The following is a 19,972-nucleotide window of genomic DNA, read 5'->3' as shown; positions in this document are numbered from 1 at the left end:
ACCTTCAGACATACAAAACAAATTCCACACCGTGTGACAGGTAATAGCAGATGGTGCACAAAACAGATCAACACAAATTGAACAAGAAAAAAACCCACTCCCCACCCTCTGTCGTCTCGAGGGAAACAAAACAAACCACATCTTGCCTAATCATCCTCCTCTAATTCTTGTGGGGTTGAGGTCATTAAGTCTGATATTTGTGCTGCTGTGCTTTCCCATAGGCTGATAGTTGATGATTTGGCTTTGTTAATCCTTGCTGTAGAGAGCTCAAGCATAACTGTGTCTAGAAAATACGCCAACTACTGTTTTATACAAAGCGAGTGAGGGGGGAGCCAGCGCTGAGCTATCATTTTCTTGGTTGCAGTTGAGCCGGTTAGCCAAATTTTCCTGTCTCCTAATCAGGTGTAATTTAGAGTCATCATTAAGTAACAAAACAATCGGGTCAGTAGGAATTAGACATCCTATCACTTCAGACATTATTGATGTTGTTTTATTCCAGAACTCATGCACCTGTTCACACTCCCAGACCATATGCAGGAAAGTTCCAGTTTGTTCAGTTTGACAGAACGTGCAATAGGGAGTGGGAATGACTTTAGAGACATATCTCTTCTGAGGAGTCCAATATGTCCTATGACATATGTTGAAGTGGATATACTGGTGATTTGGGTTCTTGGAACAGTGGAAAATATTGTCCTAAACTGTCCCAATTAATTGTGTTCCCCTCAGGGCTCAGCTCTCGCTCCCATTTCTTTACTATTGGGAGTTCCCCTATGGATACTTGCATCAGTTTAGCATAAATCTTGGACACTAATCCTCTCACAGGAAAATCAACAAACATTTAATGACTGGGTGCGCCTCAAGACTGTTTCCCCATGGCACTCCATAACATTTTAGGGCAGATCTTAACGAAAAAAAAAAAAAAAAAAGGTCCCCCCCCCCCCAAAAACCCCCCCCCCCCCCTCCCCAACCCCCCCCCCCCTTTTCATTTATTTGTTTAAATAAAAAAATAACTCCCTCCCCCCCCCCCCCCCTCAAAAAAAATTTTTTTTACCTCACAATTATTATTTTTTTTTTTTTTTTTTTATTATATACCCCCTCTTTTTTTTTTTGTGCTCTTCCCCCCCCCTTTTTCTTTTTTTTTTTTGTTTTTTTTTTTTATATAAAAAAAAAAATACATTACATCCCATACCCTCCCTTACACCCCCAACCACAACAACCACTTTTTTTTTTTTTTTTCTTTTTTTTTTTCTTTTTTCCTTTTTTCTCCCCTCCCCCCCCCCCCCCCCCCCCCCCACCACGTTCAACTGAAAAAGACTGATATACATTTTAAAGTTGGGGAGGGCCAGGCCTCCCGTGTTTGTGGTATGTTGCAGGGTAGAGTATTTTACCCTAAGTTGTTTATTATTCCAAATATACTTCCGAATTAAGGTATCAAGTTTCTTCCAGAAATGTATTGGTGGGGGTAAGGGGATCATTGTACTTAAGAAATTCACACGAGGAACTATGTTAATTTTAACAAAATCAATCGTGGACCGTAGTGATGCCGGCAGCGCAGACCAATTGGCCAGATTCCTTTGAACACTACTTAATATAGTTTCATAGTTGTCCTGGACAACTCGCTGTAGCGAGTTCGCATTTCTTTAAACCAATTACGCTAAGCTCCGGACGCAGCGATCATGGCTCTTCAAAATGGTCTCAGGAAGGAACTTGCTTTGGTGGAGCATTTGCACCCAGCAAAAGAAAACTGCACATACAATATTAAATGAAGTTAACTGTTCACAAAATACAGTAACGTGAGCTATATAAATTAGCTGGATATATGGTTAAACGTAATTTGCTCTCGTGGCCGGGTTGGGTCAGTGGGTAGAGCAGGTGCACATATACTGAGAGGTTTATGCCTTGACGCAGAGGTCCAGGGTTTGAATCTGACCTGTGTTGATTTCCTGCATGTCTTCCCCGTTTCTCACCTAGCTGTCCTATCAACTAAAGGTGTAAAAGCCCAAAAAATAATCTTTAAAAAAAAAACATTGCTCTTACCAGTGTATCGCTGTTATGTATTTTGTCCATAGCAAATTTCCACCAATACGTCCCAAAAGGTCCCATTTAGGGAGTAAATGCTATAAACAAATTCTTTGTAAATCTTTATAATCATTCCCTGAACGAACCAAGCAGGCCTGTCTTGTTGCACAATCCAAATTTTCTTCAAAACTTGCCATTTGCAGCGTGTAACATTGCTCAGAGGTTTCGGTTAATGTTCCTCGATGCGACCGGAGTTTAAAGTTAACACAAAGAAAGCGGAAAGTGAGGGACATCCTGCAGAACTTCCGGTGATGCTGGAATTATCCGGTAAATGAACCGTCGTCCATCCAGACTAGCACAGGGGTAAACTAGCAGAACAAATCTAACTACCAACTACCAAGTGCTGGGGGTCAGAGGTCAGCATGATGAGGCTGGGTTATATACTGGAAACTCATTGGAGTTCAACATCAGTTAGATGCAGGGAGCCACAAGCATAATGTTTATGCTCACATAAATACACACAAACAACTTTAGTTCTTTAGCTTTACATCACTGAGATTCTGTTGACTATTTCTATGACCCATGTTGTTTGACTATGATTCTGATCCTAAAAGTCACACTAACAAATGTAGCAAATGAGAGGAAAAATCAAATGCAGCTGTTTGAGGTCCTGGGGGTTCCAGTCTGTCTCTCATGTCTGGATACGTTGCTCCTTTGGGGCCCTTCTCAGCTCATTAAACAAGTCTTTATTGGCATGCCAAGAGTACACCTGTGAGTCATCTAAACCATGACAGCAACTTCAATGTATAGCCAAGCACAAGGGTCACCGTTAAACAACAGTACCGGTACCTCATATGACTGGGCAAAGTCAAAAACCAAATCTGCATGAAGGCAGCCTTTTATGTATGTTGCTGGTATCAGCTTTACTCTTGTAAAATGCACCGCCACAAAACACTGTGATGTTAATGTGACACTTGCTGCCCTCATGGTGGTTCTGTTTTATCTATGAACTGACACCAGTGACATTCATTGACCACAGTAGTGTTATCACTCAGATCAGATGCCCTTTAAAAGAGGAAAAAGTGCTTTGAAAATGCATGTTTTTCACATTTTTGATGTTTGCTTACAACATAACAAAAAGTATGTCTATTCTAAAGAAGGTTTAATGAGACTTTACTGGAAACTACAGCATGCCTTTGTATGTTTCCATTGCTGTGTGCAAAAATAAAATCACACTGCAACCTAAGGGGTGGCATTTGTGGTTAGATTGTGGGTTTCTGCAGAAAGTATGTGGGAATATGTGCAACTTCTAAACCCTGCTGGCTTCCCCAACAATGTGACAGTAACAGGGGGATAGCCAATGTTTGATCCCATCAGCCAACATCTGGCCCTCAGGAGGAGCTAAAGTAAGCGGCACATGCTGATGTCATTAGCGTAAAATGGGAGTTATATTCACAGAGCCATGACCCTCACAACATCCCAATACTGCGAAAGTAGGAGAGAGGGAGGATGAGAAATGGATGAATAATATGAGGATTTTAGGGAGTGAGAGAGAGAGGGGGAGGGGGAAGGGTGTGGGGGGGACAATGGATAATACATCTGGGTGATTATGTAAGTGACTAATATTGATGTTCTTCATTGGTTGATTTTGAGCCATATCGTTCATGTCAGCATATATCTGCTGCTGGACTGTTAGAACAATAAGTGAGAAAATGGCAAGTACAGGGTGGATCAAAGCTGTAACAAAGCTTGTTAGGATTTAATCAGTTCCACTCACCCAGAGCTGCTGGCCACATCTGTCCAATCAAGTCCCATCACCATGGTGGGCTCCTGGCTCCAGAGATGGCTACAGTATTGCCAACCAAACATTGGTAGGCGACTATGTTTTGAGGACCACCACCTCATCAGAGACTTGTGGTTCTTGTGAGGTTTTCTTTGGAACCTCTCTGGCTGGATTTAATCAATACCGTTAGGCATGTGCTAATGATTAATAAATTGCTGTGGTCAGGATGCTTTGAATGCTGAGGCCACTCTGATATGATAATGTCATTGTTAGATGTGGGTTATTTAGACCCTTGGGGAAGTCTTTCATTTGGTTTAGGCTTCCTCATTGGGTGAGGTCATTGCTTTGAGACTGAGCTCTATTGAGAAGAAGCCAATGAAGCGGAAGGCCTTTTGCTAAACATTTCCTCTTACTAAACATTTCAACAGGCCTATGCTGGGTAATGACCGCGGCACAGAATTCCAGTATCCATAGGATCCACATCAAGTCAGCCTATTTCACCTTTGTTCTTTGTCTCCACTGTAAAGATTTGTGTTCATGATCTTCTCACAGAGCTTAGTACAGTGATGTAGGTCACCTCTGACTCCTTTGTCCCCATGATCTTAGCCACACTATAACTCTTCAGTGACTCTCCTCTCCTCTCCCGGCTCTACCTTATTTATCCCTATCTGCGTGGCAGCAGGTCCTTCACAAGTGACACGTGAGGGTTTAGACACATGAGACTATTCATTTGTGCTTGGCTGCCCAATCTCAGGCTGCTCTGATGGATTTCAACTAAAGAGGCCAGGGGCAGGAGTAGGGGCTGCAGTGCATGATGCCTGTGATCTGCTATGGGAAACAGGCAAGGTTATGATGCCCTTGTGACCCAGGAGTGTGGGGATCGTACGGGTCAATGGGGTTTCCCCCCTTGAGGACACAATTCAAGCTGTCATCAGTTTGAAAGGAAAAGATTGAAAATTTGCGCAAGTGTGCATTCCAATCAAATTCCATTAGTTTATTACTGCCATTACCGTCACTATCTTCACCAGGAACAGAATGGGATGTGAGAGTTCTGCTTACCTGTGGAGAACAGTGATGTATGTCATGTGAAATGTATGTGGTGGTTACTCACAGTTTTGAGTACCAATATCCCAGAGGCTCAAACTGTCTAAGATGTACATTATATCAAGAAATTATAAATAGCCTACATATTTTTTTCTTTCCAGCTACGACTTGTCTTCTGCTTCCAGATTCAAACTGCTTTTATTCAGCTGATTAAATTAGAGGACAACTAGGATTTGGGACTGGTTTGAATCAGAAATTATCTTGCTCAATAAAAATCGATTGCTCCAGAGTAAACTAGCAGTTTCTACAGGGGACAGGCTCACAATTTTACTCATTTTTATTACTTCATTCTCTGGACTACTTCTCTTTGTCTTTATTCACTTTATTCATCATGTATGGCTCTCTTATACTTCAATGCTTTTTTCCCCTTACCAGTGATGAGAGAAGTATTCAGATATTTTATTTCAGCAAAAGTAAAAATACTAAACACACTTCGTTAAGACTGTATTTCTATGTCCGTGTTGATCTGACTCTCTCACTGCAGTTGAGTAGGGAGTGACCACGCGTCTTCGTCTCCATGACAACCGTTGCCGCGTCCAACATATCAGTAGTAAACTGAGATTTCGAAAGTTCAGCTCGCCAATATTATATCTATGCTGAGAATACTTAAAAGGAGCGTCAGAACTTGCAATTTAATTTAAAATAAGGTAACGTTATGTTAAAATTCTTGTTTTTTGTCGTTTACATCATTTAAATTAGCAAACGTCCCGTGTCCTAACGTTACTTGTTAATTTCGTGGGGACCCATCCAGACGTGATTTGCCTAACGCAAACGCTCGTAGCTGAACGTTGCGTAACTGTTGTTAGCGCTAACACTACACGTTAGGTAGCTAGCGTTACGTAATTATAGCTTGTATTTTGGAATGCAGCTTCGTTAGTTAGCTAGTTAGCTAGCTAGTTAGTTAGTTAGCTAGCTAGCTAGCGTTAAAGTTATTTAGCAGCAGCGGTCGGTTAAACCGGTTAAAACGTAACGTTACGCGGACAAACTGTCCTATTGTTAAGGTTAGCTCAAAAGCCTTTCGCCGGTGGATGTTCATTTTCCGTTCTCCTTTTCAAAATATAGCTAGCTAGCTAGGTAACTTACCGTACGTTACGTGAGGTGCTCCTAGGGCAGAAACATAACGTTACATGCTTCCTACGGATCCTTGACTTGATTCATAAAAATTTGTGAATTTGTGGGTTGAAAACAAGTCTTTAAAGGTTCTAAATAGGCATAAAGGCATAAATAGACATACATCATTGAAAGTGCTTGAATGTTTATAGTTTTGCAAGAATATAAATTAAATAGAATTTGAGGAATTTGGGCATGGAAAGTCCTTACATTTAATGTTTCAGCAGGTGTGGAACCCTGAATATAATGTTCCCAGTTTCAATCATATACTAAGCATGTTGAGGCAATACAGTCCAGAATATTTTAGAAGAAGCTAACATGATTAAATCCAAGCTTAATTGTTTACACATAAATTATTTTCATTCTGCTAGAGGATGGAAAGGAAATATTTGCCTGGTTTTGGTGTCCTGGTGCCTCATCCCCCCGGCAAACCTCCAGAGCCCAAGCCTCCAGCTCTCAGTCACAGGTGCAAACTCCCTCCAATCAGAACATTTTCTGTGAATGAACAGAAAGGCATCTACTCAGATATCATCACTACATTCAAGTTCCAGGTAAAAGCACGTTAGCTTATGCCTCTTCAAATTCTGACATTTCATTGTGAAGGCCATTTTGCTCTGACCAAAACCAAGACTAACTGTTTATTGATTAGTCTTGTACAGCAGGACCTGAGATCCAGCAGAGGTCACAGGGCCAATCCAGCTTTGAGTTCAGTGCTCTCAAAACAACAAAAGGTTAGATACTGTATTATATGACATTTTGAGTAATTATTGCTGATATGCAGCTATGTATTTATAAGAGAAGCATAGTATGCTTCTATAAAATACATTTTGTATGCTGTGTGTAAAATCATTATCCCTTTGCACTGTTTTCATTAGTTACAACCTTCAAAACTCCAACTGACCAGTGCAAGATTGTTGAAAAGGATAACCATGGACCTACATCACAGCAATCACAGACTTCTTACTTCTGCAAGGGTGGAGATGCACCCAAGGTCCAGATACCCTATCAAACTGTTCCTGGCCAGATCCCTCACAAGTTAGAGGTAGAGAGGTATGTAGTGTTTGTGTGCCCCATGTATGACAGAACCTTGTATTGTTGTACATTAGCTGGTTTAGTTGCATGAATTGGTTTATTTTAACTGCCTGTTGTTAAGACTAATTTTAAAGTTTTATATTGTTTTCTCATAGACGTCGAAGGGAATATTTGAAGTTAGATGTTGAACAGCTCCTGGCAGAAAAAGGCATATACTCCAATCTTCTAATGCCAAGACATCAGAGCAGTAGTGATAAGCATGCAACTATGACCGACAATCCTGTATCACACTACCTCCCCCTGGAGGTGAGTCTGTTACTGCTGCAATTTATTCTGCTATGCATTTGCGTAACCAATTACTGTTTACATTCCATATTTTGGGGCACAGCACAACCCTACACTCATCTTCCCCATGTTTTTCCTTTAGGTATTTGACAATGAGGAGTATGACTGCCGGACTCCAGACGACTGGCTTGCCCTGGGTGATGCTGAACAATTACCTTATCGAAAACCTATTCCTGCAAAAGCCCTGCTGCCTACAGATGAAAAGATTCCTTCTAGTAAAATGTCCTCAGAAATATACAGTGTAAACAGAAATAGACATTATTTTCTCTTCTTTGATGATTACTCTCTTCTCTCTCTTTGAAGAGGACCCAAAAAGCTCCTCCCAGGAGTACAACTGGCATTTAGTTGGGGTTCTTGACTATAGTAAGAAGAAATGCCAGTACCTGGTACAGAAAGTTCACCAAAACAGTCAATTGACAAATGAGGAACCCAAAAGGAGCAAATCTACTGGTTGGTTTTTACTTTTCACTATAATAACACAATATTGTCTCCTAATTTCTTTTTGGCTCTGTTTGTCTTGTTCACCATCCATGCATGCCTTCCATCTACTTCATTTTCATAGGAGTAAATACCATGCAAGCAGGCCCTAAGTTCTGGGTACCCAGGATCAGATTGGTATTTAATGCTGAGGACCCACGAGTCTTTGTCGAACGGATCCAGTTTGCCCTGCGCTGGAGGGAGAACACAGAAGCTCTGCTTCTCTACCACTTGTCTGTGGACTGCATGCCCATCTGGAGGGGAACACCATCTCTTGATACCACCAGTTTCCAGCGTATCAAAAGACACACCCTTTCAGCCCCTGGACTCAGGCTGAAAATGTGAGTAATGTCAGTGTCATATTACTGCTGTCATTGTCTCCTTGTTCAGTATCTGTTTTATAATAGACCCTCTGAGTTGAAATGTTAACTAACTAATAGGGAGAATAAAGGGAATATTATGTGTGCAGTCTGGAAAAGTGTATAGAGGATCTGGAGAAGGAGCTCAATCTGGAATTTGAGTGCACAATGAACCGCATGAGCTTTGACAAAGTAGTGAGGAGCCACCCAGAGGAGTTTTCACACATCACCCTGCCACAGAAGGATCCTCAGTGTGTACCACAAAAAGGTAAGATTGTTAGCCTTGTATACATTTGTTTGAGTCAGTGGGGTCAAAATTAATGAATGTATCATCGCCCAGAATTAAGAACTAGATTGTTTCATCTATGTACAGGGTGTGTTCCAGTTCCTCACTTTGCCTATAAGAAGACCCAAGCTGCGTTTGTCTTCCGTTCCCTGCTAACAAAGCCAGAGGTGATCCGTGCATTATCTGAAATATTGTCTGAGAGCAACAAAGTAGCAACCATGAGGCTTTTCAATGTCACCTCAATCAAAGCACTGCGACTGGACGAGTTTGAAGTCATCCAGTCCCAAATGCATACTCAGGTATTGTAGCTTTTCATTCTGCAGATACTGGGCTTTAACTTCAAAGTAGCTTTCATTTGTTTTAAATAAGAATTTGAATGCATTATTTGATTGTCTGGTCGTCACTGCGGATTTAAGCACTACTCATGCTAAGACAATGGGTCGCCAGGGCATTTTTCACCCATTTGTGGTCAAACCATTTGTAAAAGATTAACAGCAACAACTCTTCTTTTATTTTAACCCATGTGCTTGTCTTCCCGTCGACCATGAACTTGTTGTCCTTCCGTGTCAATCGCAGTATATGTCAAAGTTTAGTTAGTTCAAATGCTATAACATTGAATAAAACACCCACAATTCAATGGAAGGAATCATTAATTTTACCTTGGAAGAATGTTGTATGGCTTCCACACAATACAATACAATGTACATCTGTGCATCCAGTTTATTTTTGGGCAATTTGATTGAAAGAAACCCATATTTCTGATATGAGAAACGGGTCAAATTCGACCCAAGGACAACACAAGGGTTAAACTACTATGGTACTATGGTCCCTTTCATTAAAAATGTAACCATGGATACATTTCTGCGGTTGATGTAACTGTGATAATCAGAAAGAAAAATCTTGCAGATGAAGAAGACATCTGAATTTCAAATGAATAAAAAAAGCATAAAATATTTTCCTCTTTCTTCAGATAAGCTTGTTTCTTAGAGAGGCATGGATGGTCACACTGAGCAACAGCATCCGTGCCAATCTGGGGAATATTGGCCAGGGCTCGTACAACATGGACGAATCTCGCTGGGAGATATACAAGATGTCCAAGCTTTACAAACTGATGGCTGTGGTGCGCTTTAACCTGCAGGACTCCTTGCGCTTCCTTGTGCAGGATTCGCTGGTCGGCCTGACTCAGCTGATCTTAAACAGTTGCCACAGTGTGCTGACATGTCCTCCTGACCTGGCCTGGGGGGGCGACCTTATCACTAGCCCTTACAAGTAGGATAGCATGCACTTGCACACATGGGCACATATTTACATGTATATAAACATCTTCCTAATACACTTTTGTGTTCATATGCATCCACATTTTCTTATGCTGTTCCTATATCTTGTCAGTTACATAGTCAGTTCAGTTTTAAGGAGTGTTTGATCGTGAACAGGGTTCAACAATAAAGGTTGCTCGATGGCCCGGGGCAAGTAAAAAGCCACGTCGGGCAAGTAAATATAACAACCAACTTGCCCGTTCGGGCATCATGGTATCATAAATGACGTTATTGTTCTCTTGCCCTCGTCAGCAAAATGCCTGTTGAATGATTTGATTTTAATGTGCCGTTGGCCAATCAAAAATCAAGTTGTTTCGACATTTGATGCTTTTTTCAAAATATTTTCTTCGTTTTTTCCTGAAAAAACAATATATAGTGTATAGTGGCCAGTAAAAATGGACTTTGGGCGAGTAAAAAAAAAAAAAGTCACCTGCCCAACCGGACAAGTGAACAAAAACCTTAACGTTGAACCCTGGTGAGTGTAAATATTGCTAAATATTTAGTATTGTGTTGGTAATATTACTCCATTCTCTATAACTAGGCCAAAAAAGAACCCTCTGTTCCTGGTGGACTTGGTTCTGGATCAGACTGGGGTTCATTACAGCACTCCATTGGAGAACTTTGAGACATCTATCATTAACCTGTTTGATAACGCCATTCTGGCCACGTACAATGTACCACAGCTTGATAAGGTAAAATAAAATCTGTAATCACCTGAATCACTGAGCATTGAATTAAAAAATGGAAATGTGATGTAAACCTTGTTCCGTGATAGGTTCCTTTATCATTGATGATGACAATGACAAATATACTCTATGGAACAGTGATTTAACGATTCCTCTCTTGTCCATGCCAGTTTGTGATGAAGAATTTGTTCATCGGTGGCGATCCGTTGCTCGAGTCAGTGAATTTGTTTGAACCAAAAGTAACTGAGCTGAGAGGCAAGGTCCGCAATGCTCTGATACAAGCAGCCATACCTCTCAGGGCTTATGCTGCTGAATATGAGAAATACTTAGAGCTACACAACTTGGACATAGAAACCCTTCTCAAGTAAGTTTGTTTAAAGTTAAGTATGCAAGTTCTCCCACAAGGTTTAAGGTCAGTCAGATTTATGTTTATGTTAAATCTTCTCTGCCAGATCTCATATGCATGCAGAACAGACATCCCAAGAAGTGAAGAAAGAGGTGGAACAACTTCTTAAAGACAAGGAAAGGCTCGAGCACTCTCTGCCCACCTCCATTGTCATTGGTCCATTTTTTGTCCGTGTAGAGGTGGTACGTCAGGCTCTCTCTAACAAAAAAAAGGCTTTAGCCAGTGCAATGCTGGACCACATTGTTCTGAAGCTACGCAAGCAGGTTGACAATGTAAGTCACTTGTTTAGAGGCTAGAAAAACACTTTACACAGTATATACTGTATGGGTGTTTTCTTTTATACAGGACCTACATTTATTTCAGCTTGAAAGTGACCTTTTCCTACCTTAACTTTGATTAAAAGTTTTTTATCTTGTATGTGTGTGTAGGCATGTGAAGAGTGCAACACAATAAGTAGAAAGCTACGTGAGAAGCCCAACAGCATTGAGGAACTGGCTGAAAAGAGGGACTTGGCGAAGCAAATCCCAGAACAGCTCAAGAGTTACAAGGTGCACATGTGTGAACTGGCTATTTCTGTTAAGTGTCATATGAAGGGTTACTTTGTCAATAAATCTGAAACTTTTTTTCAATCTGTCCACGACAGGATCTAATTGGCAAGACCCTGTCAGACTATGAGCTATTAGACGAACTTTGCTACTGTCTTTCAGATGAGGATGTTAAAAAAAAGTAAGTGTAAAATCACCATGCTAATGTTTTGAAAAAGTTAGCATTTTCTAATGTGGGATTAAGAGTGATTTGATGGGTTTATAGTGGTTAGAGTGAATAGAGGGACCTGAGGAGTTAAGAGTGATTGCTGTAGTTACTTATCTCTGCAGGTGGACAGCTATTCGGTGGCCTCAAAAGATAATTGGCCAGATCGAAGCACTAGCCGTCCAGAATGTGGAGGATGAGGAGCGCTTCCATAAGATCCAGCTGGTCGACCAGAACAACTTTGAAGAGCACCTAGACTCTTTGCAGGTCAGCTGAGTCAACTAGTTGTTTTTTGTTCAACAGCAACTGAACTCACAGCCTCATTTGGCTGCATCTGAAAGTAGACCCCCTTTATGATTTGTATTTTTTCAGAATTCTTCTTGTGATCGGTCCTCCGTCAACAATCTCCATCCATCCACTCTATTCAGAACTTAGCCTATTATGTTTCAATGTTAGAAATGTTAGTTCCGCAAGGTACTTGATGTTATTTAGGGTTCTTTATGAATCACCACAATTGTGTTTATAGATGCTGGTTGCTGGGTTTGCGGCTCATGCAGACATTGATCATGCCCATGAGGTGGTCAACGAGGTCAGGCGTATAAGCAAGCAACTTAAGGACTGTCAGACAATGGCTCAAACCTACAACACCAGAGAACGTCTTTTTGGTGTTCCTGTCACTAATGTAAGTGAAAGAGGATCCATTAAATTATGTCTACATACGTTTAGTCTTTCCAGATGCCAGAATATTTCCTCTTGTTTTGAACTGTTAAACAAACTGGGAAAGAACATACATTTGTCATGCTTTTTCTGAAAATGAAATCTCAATGTGTGTTACAGTATGATCGGCTGCAGAAGCTGGTAAAGGACTTCCTGCCTTTCAAAGACCTATGGACCACCACCTCTGATTGGCTACGTTGGCATGAGAGCTGGCTCAATGACCCACTGTCTTCCATAGACCCTGAGCAGCTTGAGCGCAATGTTACAGATGCCCACAAGACCATGCACAAATGTATTAAGCAGTTCAAGGACATTCCAGGTAGGTGACACATCTATCACCATTCAAACTTGACAAATTGTGATTGTTAATATGTCTGACGTGTTCTTTTCTTGGCCTGCTTTCTTTGTCTTACACGGCACTAGACTGCCAGTTGGTGGCATCTGTAATCCGCAACAAGATTGAGGACTTCCGTCCTTACATTCCTCTGATTCAGGGCCTGAGGAACCCGGGGATGAGGAACCGCCACTGGGAGATGCTTTCAGAACGCATTGAGATGAAAGTCATGCCTAAAGCCAACCTGACCTTCTCCCGCTGCCTGGAGCTTGGCCTACAGAACTACGTGGATGACATAGCTCATGTGGCTGAGGTTGCTGGGAAAGAGTACACCATTGAACAGGTACCTTTTGAACGGGAGTCATATTCTAAATACAGCAAAGTTTGGACATTATTTGGGCAGCTTATTTTATTCTCTGCATGAACAACATTTTTTAGGTTTAAATGCAATTTTCACAGAAGGAGCACTTGAGTGTAAAATAATATTTGGTATGTATAATTGGTGGCTGATACTTTTTTTCCAAACCCTCTCACTCAGGCCCTGGAAAAGATGGAAAATGAGTGGTCAACAGTAGTCTTTGATGTGTTGCCCCATAAAGAGACAGGCACCTACATCTTGAAGAGCCCAGATGAAGCGTCGCAGTTGCTGGATGACCACATTGTCATGACGCAGGGCATGTCCTTCTCTCCCTTTAAAAAAACCTTTGAGGCCCGTATCAACACCTGGGAGAGCAAGCTGAGAATGACTCAAGTACATACGCACACACGCACACACTTAAGGTCTTGTGTCTTGTATCATTATGATGCAGTGTCTGCCCTCTTCTGGTGCTTGCAGGATGTGCTGGATGAGTGGCTGACGTGCCAGCGCTCCTGGCTTTACTTGGAGCCTATCTTCAGCTCTGATGATATCATTCAGCAGCTGCCTGTGGAAGGAAAAAGATACCAGCAAATGGATCAAACATGGAGGAGAGTCATGAAAAGTGCTTTTATTAATCCAACGGTGAGAGCTTCCACAACACTTAATATTAATGGACAAAGGTTTTGTTTTTATACAGAGGTCAACACAGGGCTAGATAATAATGATGCTTACTTTGTTTGTTGTAGGTGATTGAGCTGTGTCCAGATGCTCGTCTATTGGACAAGCTGAAACAGTGCAACACACTGTTGGAACAGGTGCAGAAGGGACTTACTGAATACTTGGAGACAAAACGAAGCTCCTTCCCCAGGTAAGCTTCAATGAAAGTGACATGGAAATCCCCTGGCTTTCAATTTCTGATGGTGATCATAACAGATCTTTGATGATAATTACACATTCCCTTTCCTGGAGAGGACATGCATTGATGTCACTTTTTAATACGATACCTCAACCTCACCAACAGTGAGTGGCCAAAAAACAGTTGCTTTGATTGTTTAAAATAAGGGTAGCTATAAGACCAAAAGGAAATCGATCAAATATCTTTAAAAAGTAAAGGCTACTTGATTCAACAATGATATGCATGTGAATGATATGTGAGCTGAAATGAGTTTCCATGCTAAATTATGGCACACTGTTGATTACACAGACTTAAAATATTTGTTTGCGAATATTTGTTCGTAGGTTTTACTTCCTGTCAGATGATGAGCTCCTGGAGATTCTGTCCCAGACTAAAGATCCTACTGCAGTACAACCGCACTTGCGCAAATGCTTTGAGAACATTGCACAGGTTTGTTCTGGCTGGTTGTTTCTTTTCAATCACTCCGCTCATATATTACTGAAAATATAACATGCATACCACATACGATTGAGATTTCTGTTGGTTCTCAGCTTCAATTCCAGTCAGATCTAGAGATCACACATATGTATTCTGGAGAAGGGGAGGAGGTGAAGCTGTACCTGCCAGTGTGGCCTACTGGAAATGTGGAGAACTGGCTCAGGGAAGTCGAGAAATCTATGAAGGCCACGTTGAGGGATAACATTGACCGGTCACTTAAAGTCTACCCTGAGGTCTGCAATCCTGACTCTCATTTTGATGTGTTTCCTAAACTTGTATTACGTTTTCATACAATTTCTAGGCATATTTTAATTGTCCAGTTTTTGTATCATCTGTGTATGCACTTCCGACCCCTCAGCAACCTCGTGCAGAGTGGGTGTTATCGTGGCCTGGTCAGGTGGTTATAGCTGGCTGTCAGGTTTTCTGGACTGCTGAGGTGTCTGAGGCCTTGGAGCAGGGAGACTTGGCCAGTCGCCTTTATCCCCAACTACAGAAACAGGTGTGGACTTGGTATTAGACTGGCACATATTCCAACTAAATAAATCTTTAAATATCCCTAACAGTGTTTTCCCTAGGTTTGTGGAAGATTTAGGTGCACATAATTGGCGGGGGGTTTAGGGGTCCTTTAAGAAAATGTGACGTTTTTCAATAAAAAATATTATTTTTAATTATTATATTTATATTACATTACTATATCTGTGTCTAAAATGTTTTAAACACTAGAGCAGATAATAAATGAATAACACTCATAAAGCTTTAAGATAAAACTTGCTAAAAAAAGTCGACTAGGGACCAACTACAATCATTAGATCTAGAAAGTTATTTATGTTGTTTTGATGCGCACATTGATTTTACATTAATTTGGCTTTGTTGTTGCCCAAAACGGCTCGGGTGCTGCACCTAAGCCTTATAATGATAGCAAAAACCCTGCCCAATTTGTGAAAAAATACACATACTATTTATTGCTCACATTTGCAATGTACATTGTGCACAATACAGTGTACTGTATACTGACATTCATAAGATTTTCCCTTTTTGTTTCTGAAGCTGAGTGACTTGGTGCAGCTGGTGAGAGGACGTCTGTCTAGGATGCAACGAGCTGTGCTGTCTGCCCTCATCGTCATAGAAGTCCATGCTAAGGATGTTGTAGCCAAACTGGTGGAACAGGAGGTCTCAAGCGTCAATGCCTTTGAGTGGATCAGCCAGCTCAGGTTATCTGTTTGTTTTGTTGTTATTTTCTTTTGCTTTTTAGTTTGGTCAGTCCTGATGTTGGAGTTCACTGTATACTATCATTCTGCAATACTGTGGCTGCACAATATTGATACTGATCTGATACTGATTGTAGATATTACTGGGCCATGGATGACTTGTACATCCGTGCAGTGAATGCTGAGTTTTTGTATGGATATGAGTACCTTGGTAACTCCGGACGTCTGGTCATTACCCAGCTCACTGACAGGTAGTTGTTAAGTCTAATGTTGTCTACTCTTTTTTTCCTGAATACCATATATACTCTTTTTAATACACAACTTCCTGCCTCTTTCAGATGCTACCTGACCCTGACAGGAGCTCTACACCTGAAGTTTGGAGGGGCTCCTGCAGGTCCAGCAGGGACAGGAAAGACAGAAACCACTAAAGATCTGGGAAAGGCCCTGGCTATCCAAACAGTTGTTTTCAACTGCTCTGATCAGCTTGACTTCATTGCTATGGGCAAGTTTCTTAAAGGACTGGCCAGGTGAGTGGCAGTTAGTAATAGTGCTTGGACGATATGCTTTTGTCCCAATTCCATTCTTTCATGATACATGGGTGCCGATTTGATTTGTATTGCGATTTTCATTTATTGCGATTCTTGAAGTATTGCGATTCGATAGTATTGAGTATTGCAATTTTATTTTTCTTCTTTAACAAAAACAAAAGTTGAATAATGCACCTCTAGAGACAATATATCATAAGAAATTTCTAAATTAAAAAAAAAAATGTTTAAAGAATGCACGTCACATGTCATTCAGTCAGTCTGACATCTTTTTCATGAAGAAGTACATAACTTGGATTTTCTGCATGTTCTGCTTTTGCTCTGTTTTGCTGGGAACGGATATGATGTAGTCGCTGTCAGCGTACCAAATAAACAGAAAATATTTAGTCATTATTGTCAATCATTGGTATGAAATAAATTAAATGAAAAATATAAATTCTGTGAAAAAATAATAAATTTTAAAAATCGTCACAAAAACAATTACGATACATATGTGAATTGACTTTTTCTCCCACCCCTAGTTACTAAAGTATGATAGAATGTCAGTTTTGCTGTTATACATCACAAATCTTACATCAATCACATTCATGTTGCATTTATGTCTGTCTTCCTTTTTTGCAGCTCTGGGGCCTGGGCATGCTTTGATGAGTTTAATCGTATTGATGTGGAAGTGCTGTCTGTGGTGGCACAACAGATCACCACCATACAAAAGGCCCAGCAGCAAAGGGTGAGAGGTTGATTCACTAGAAATCACCACAGAGTACTTGACCAGGGTACCATTTTGTGTGAATATCGTGTACTTTTATTTCTTCTGCATTTCAAAAAAGAAGAAAGATGTTGGAAAATGTTATGCTTTAGTAATTACTTTTAATTGAGTACTTTCCTAATATGAAGTTTCAAAGTGTATATGTTGTTTTTATCCAAGTAAAGAATTTGATAATTTTTTTTACCCCCACTGCATTCCACACATAAAGAAGCAGTCTATGTATCTCTAAGATAATTGTGTGTATATTGTGTTTTTAGGCAGAGCGGTTTGTGTTTGAGGGGACGGAGATCCCTCTTGTCCCTTCTTGTGCTGTATTCATCACTATGAATCCTGGTTACGCTGGACGCACTGAACTGCCTGACAACCTCAAGGTTTGAAATGATGATTTCATTTTGAATGACTGTATAACACTGTGTATAAGCAGATGAAGTTCAACAAATGCAATTATACATCTTCTACAGGCACTGTTTCGTCCTGTGGCCATGATGGTACCTAACTATGCCATGATAGCTGAGATCTCCTTGTACTCGTTTGGCTTCAGTGATGCCAAAGTCCTTTCTTTGAAGATCACCACCACTTTCAAGCTCTCCTCTGAACAGCTCAGCTCTCAGGTAATGTATGGATTCAGAGGAGATCAGACATTTCAGTCTACCAAGAAAATATGCTATTTGCATAGGAAAGTGGTTGTATGTGAAATTGAAGTGGCAGCATATACTGCGACGGACATTACTTTTTTTAACCTTTCCATTTTACAGCATTGGACTATAAAATATTGGAATACGAAACATGCTGGTAGTTGCATAGTTAACGGATGTGTGTATGCATTTAAGAATAACAAAGATATGAAGGTGTGCTGACTTTTGCTCTATTTTATATGAAGGATCATTATGACTTTGGTATGAGAGCTGTGAAGACTGTGATCTCAGCTGCTGGAAACCTCAAGAGAGAACATCCTGACATGAATGAGGTTAGAAATGTTTCTTTTGTTAACGGTGGGGATAAAGTATAAGAAAAAATTACACAAATTTTGAATGGAGTTGGAACTACTACCTGTCCCCTTGTAATATCTTATTCTTCTAAAATCTTGCTGTCTCCCAGGAGTTGATCTGTCTGCGCGCCATTCAAGATGTCAATATACCAAAGTTTTTACAAGACGACCTGAAGCTCTTCAACGGTATTGTGTCCGATCTTTTCCCTAAGACAAAACAGGAGCCAATCAACTATGGCACACTCGAAGACTCCATGCGTAATGTCTGCACCAAGATGAACCTCAAAGATGTGGATGGTTAGTGTTTCTGGAAGTACAGAAAATATGTTTTCAGATATGCAGGTATCCAGCTACCTGTATTTTTAGGATGAGTAGATGACATTATTGTGGTGATTGCAGGGTATATAAATAAGTGTATTCAGCTGTATGAGACCACTGTGGTGAGACATGGCCTGATGTTGGTGGGACCTTCTGGATCAGGTAAAACCAAGGTGAGTCTTTTCCCTGTCACGATATTGTTTACGGTTTTATTCACAGTTCTCTTGTTTTGCAGTGTAGAATCCTGAATGTCAGTATAACTGTTGCGTGTGTTAGTGTTATGAGATACTAGGTGCAGCAATAACAGCCCTAAAGGGCCAGCCCTCTGTGAGTGGTGGTGTGTATGATGAAGTTCAGATATACGTCCTCAACCCCAAGTCTATCACCATGGGACAGCTCTACGGAGAGTATGACTTGCTCACACACGAGTGGTAAGTGATGCTTTGTTCCTCAACTAGAGAACAAACAAAAAATCTACTACTACTACTACTACACACACACTTTTTCTCCACCCCTATAGGACAGATGGTATCCTCTCATCTGTTATCCGTGGAGGTGCATCATCCATGGACCTTGAGAAAAAGTGGTACATGTTTGATGGACCAGTGGATGCTGTATGGATTGAGAATATGAACACTGTTCTGGATGACAATAAAAAACTGTGCCTTAGCTCTGGGGAAATCATCAAGCTTACTGATGTAAGATTAAGTTTCACGGTCTTCATTTTTTTGTCCATGTTTTCCTCTGTCCCACGTGCATAGATGTTTTGTGTTTTCCTCTTGCAGGTGATGACCATGATGTTTGAGGTGCAAGACTTGGCGGTGGCATCACCAGCCACAGTGTCTCGCTGCGGTATGGTCTACCTGGAGCCCAGCATTCTGGGCCTCGTCCCTTTTACAGAGTGTTGGCTGAAGCAGGTCCCCGAAGCCCTGAAACCGTTCACAGAGCAGCTCAACTCCCTGTTTGCCAGGTTCCTGCAGGTGGGAGGGGAGACATAACTGAGAGACACCAGCACTGAATCTTAAAGCTTTTCATTATGAAAGACTATGATCATATTAACAATTTGCTATTTTATTTTTTTATTTTTCTGTACTTTTACCCAGGACTCCATCACATTTGTCCGCACATCAGTAAAGGAGGTCATCATATCTCTGGACAGCAACCTCACCTGTAGTCTGCTTAAACTTATGGACTGCTTCTTCAATCCCTTCAAAATCAGAGAGGTGTGTGCAGCTTCTCTCTGTTTGATTAACCCCCATTAAAATTAATATATACATGAATTTCTGTGCAAATATGCTGTTTGAAGCATTTAGAACACTTCAGAGATTCAGCTTTGTATGGTAAATATTGACTGATTTAGTAAAGCTACTTTAAAACGTAAGGTTGTGAGCAATCTTAAAAACTGCAATATGTTTGTGAATAAATGTATTATCATCATATACATCTGCATGGGCAAGTGTGGTAAAACAATACAGAAGATGCTCTGCTGTTGAAAAACATTGATTGAGTGTGTTGGGTTGCACCTATTACATTTCAGTAAATAATGTATCTACAATCATGCTATCATGCAGTCGATTACATTCTCACTGCATTACAACAACAACAACAACAACAACAACAACAACATCAGTGTTAATGAATGTGCAGGAAGTTCAACTTTAAGTTGATGAAA

At 40.7% G+C, this 19,972-nt stretch overlaps 1 protein-coding gene across 1 annotated transcript in view; it reads left to right on the top strand.

Moving 5' to 3' along the window:
* Positions 1–5,452: 5,452 nt before the first annotated feature.
* Positions 5,453–19,972, top strand: part of dnah1 (dynein, axonemal, heavy chain 1) — a 34,480-nt gene continuing 19,960 nt past the window's right edge. The window contains exons 1-39 of the mRNA XM_039799200.1: positions 5,453–5,553; positions 6,388–6,567; positions 6,666–6,747; positions 6,892–7,066; positions 7,204–7,354; positions 7,476–7,608; positions 7,697–7,843; positions 7,956–8,211; positions 8,340–8,497; positions 8,603–8,814; positions 9,486–9,784; positions 10,373–10,523; positions 10,688–10,881; positions 10,970–11,195; positions 11,352–11,471; positions 11,567–11,649; positions 11,799–11,940; positions 12,200–12,355; positions 12,511–12,709; positions 12,814–13,067; positions 13,263–13,475; positions 13,560–13,724; positions 13,829–13,950; positions 14,322–14,427; positions 14,529–14,708; positions 14,834–14,974; positions 15,523–15,686; positions 15,821–15,934; positions 16,022–16,210; positions 16,850–16,955; positions 17,252–17,365; positions 17,456–17,605; positions 17,875–17,961; positions 18,093–18,279; positions 18,382–18,473; positions 18,577–18,731; positions 18,821–18,998; positions 19,086–19,280; positions 19,404–19,523. Coding sequence (XP_039655134.1) covers positions 6,391–6,567; positions 6,666–6,747; positions 6,892–7,066; positions 7,204–7,354; positions 7,476–7,608; positions 7,697–7,843; positions 7,956–8,211; positions 8,340–8,497; positions 8,603–8,814; positions 9,486–9,784; positions 10,373–10,523; positions 10,688–10,881; positions 10,970–11,195; positions 11,352–11,471; positions 11,567–11,649; positions 11,799–11,940; positions 12,200–12,355; positions 12,511–12,709; positions 12,814–13,067; positions 13,263–13,475; positions 13,560–13,724; positions 13,829–13,950; positions 14,322–14,427; positions 14,529–14,708; positions 14,834–14,974; positions 15,523–15,686; positions 15,821–15,934; positions 16,022–16,210; positions 16,850–16,955; positions 17,252–17,365; positions 17,456–17,605; positions 17,875–17,961; positions 18,093–18,279; positions 18,382–18,473; positions 18,577–18,731; positions 18,821–18,998; positions 19,086–19,280; positions 19,404–19,523 — 6,093 coding nt within the window. The 5' untranslated portion in view covers positions 5,453–5,553; positions 6,388–6,390. The remainder of the gene's footprint in view (positions 5,554–6,387; positions 6,568–6,665; positions 6,748–6,891; positions 7,067–7,203; positions 7,355–7,475; positions 7,609–7,696; positions 7,844–7,955; positions 8,212–8,339; positions 8,498–8,602; positions 8,815–9,485; positions 9,785–10,372; positions 10,524–10,687; positions 10,882–10,969; positions 11,196–11,351; positions 11,472–11,566; positions 11,650–11,798; positions 11,941–12,199; positions 12,356–12,510; positions 12,710–12,813; positions 13,068–13,262; positions 13,476–13,559; positions 13,725–13,828; positions 13,951–14,321; positions 14,428–14,528; positions 14,709–14,833; positions 14,975–15,522; positions 15,687–15,820; positions 15,935–16,021; positions 16,211–16,849; positions 16,956–17,251; positions 17,366–17,455; positions 17,606–17,874; positions 17,962–18,092; positions 18,280–18,381; positions 18,474–18,576; positions 18,732–18,820; positions 18,999–19,085; positions 19,281–19,403; positions 19,524–19,972) is intronic.

Source organism: Perca fluviatilis, chromosome 4 (assembly GCF_010015445.1).
Source record: "Perca fluviatilis chromosome 4, GENO_Pfluv_1.0, whole genome shotgun sequence".
NCBI lineage: Eukaryota > Metazoa > Chordata > Actinopteri > Perciformes > Percidae > Perca > Perca fluviatilis.
This window is presented reverse-complemented; position numbering and strand designations above follow the sequence as displayed.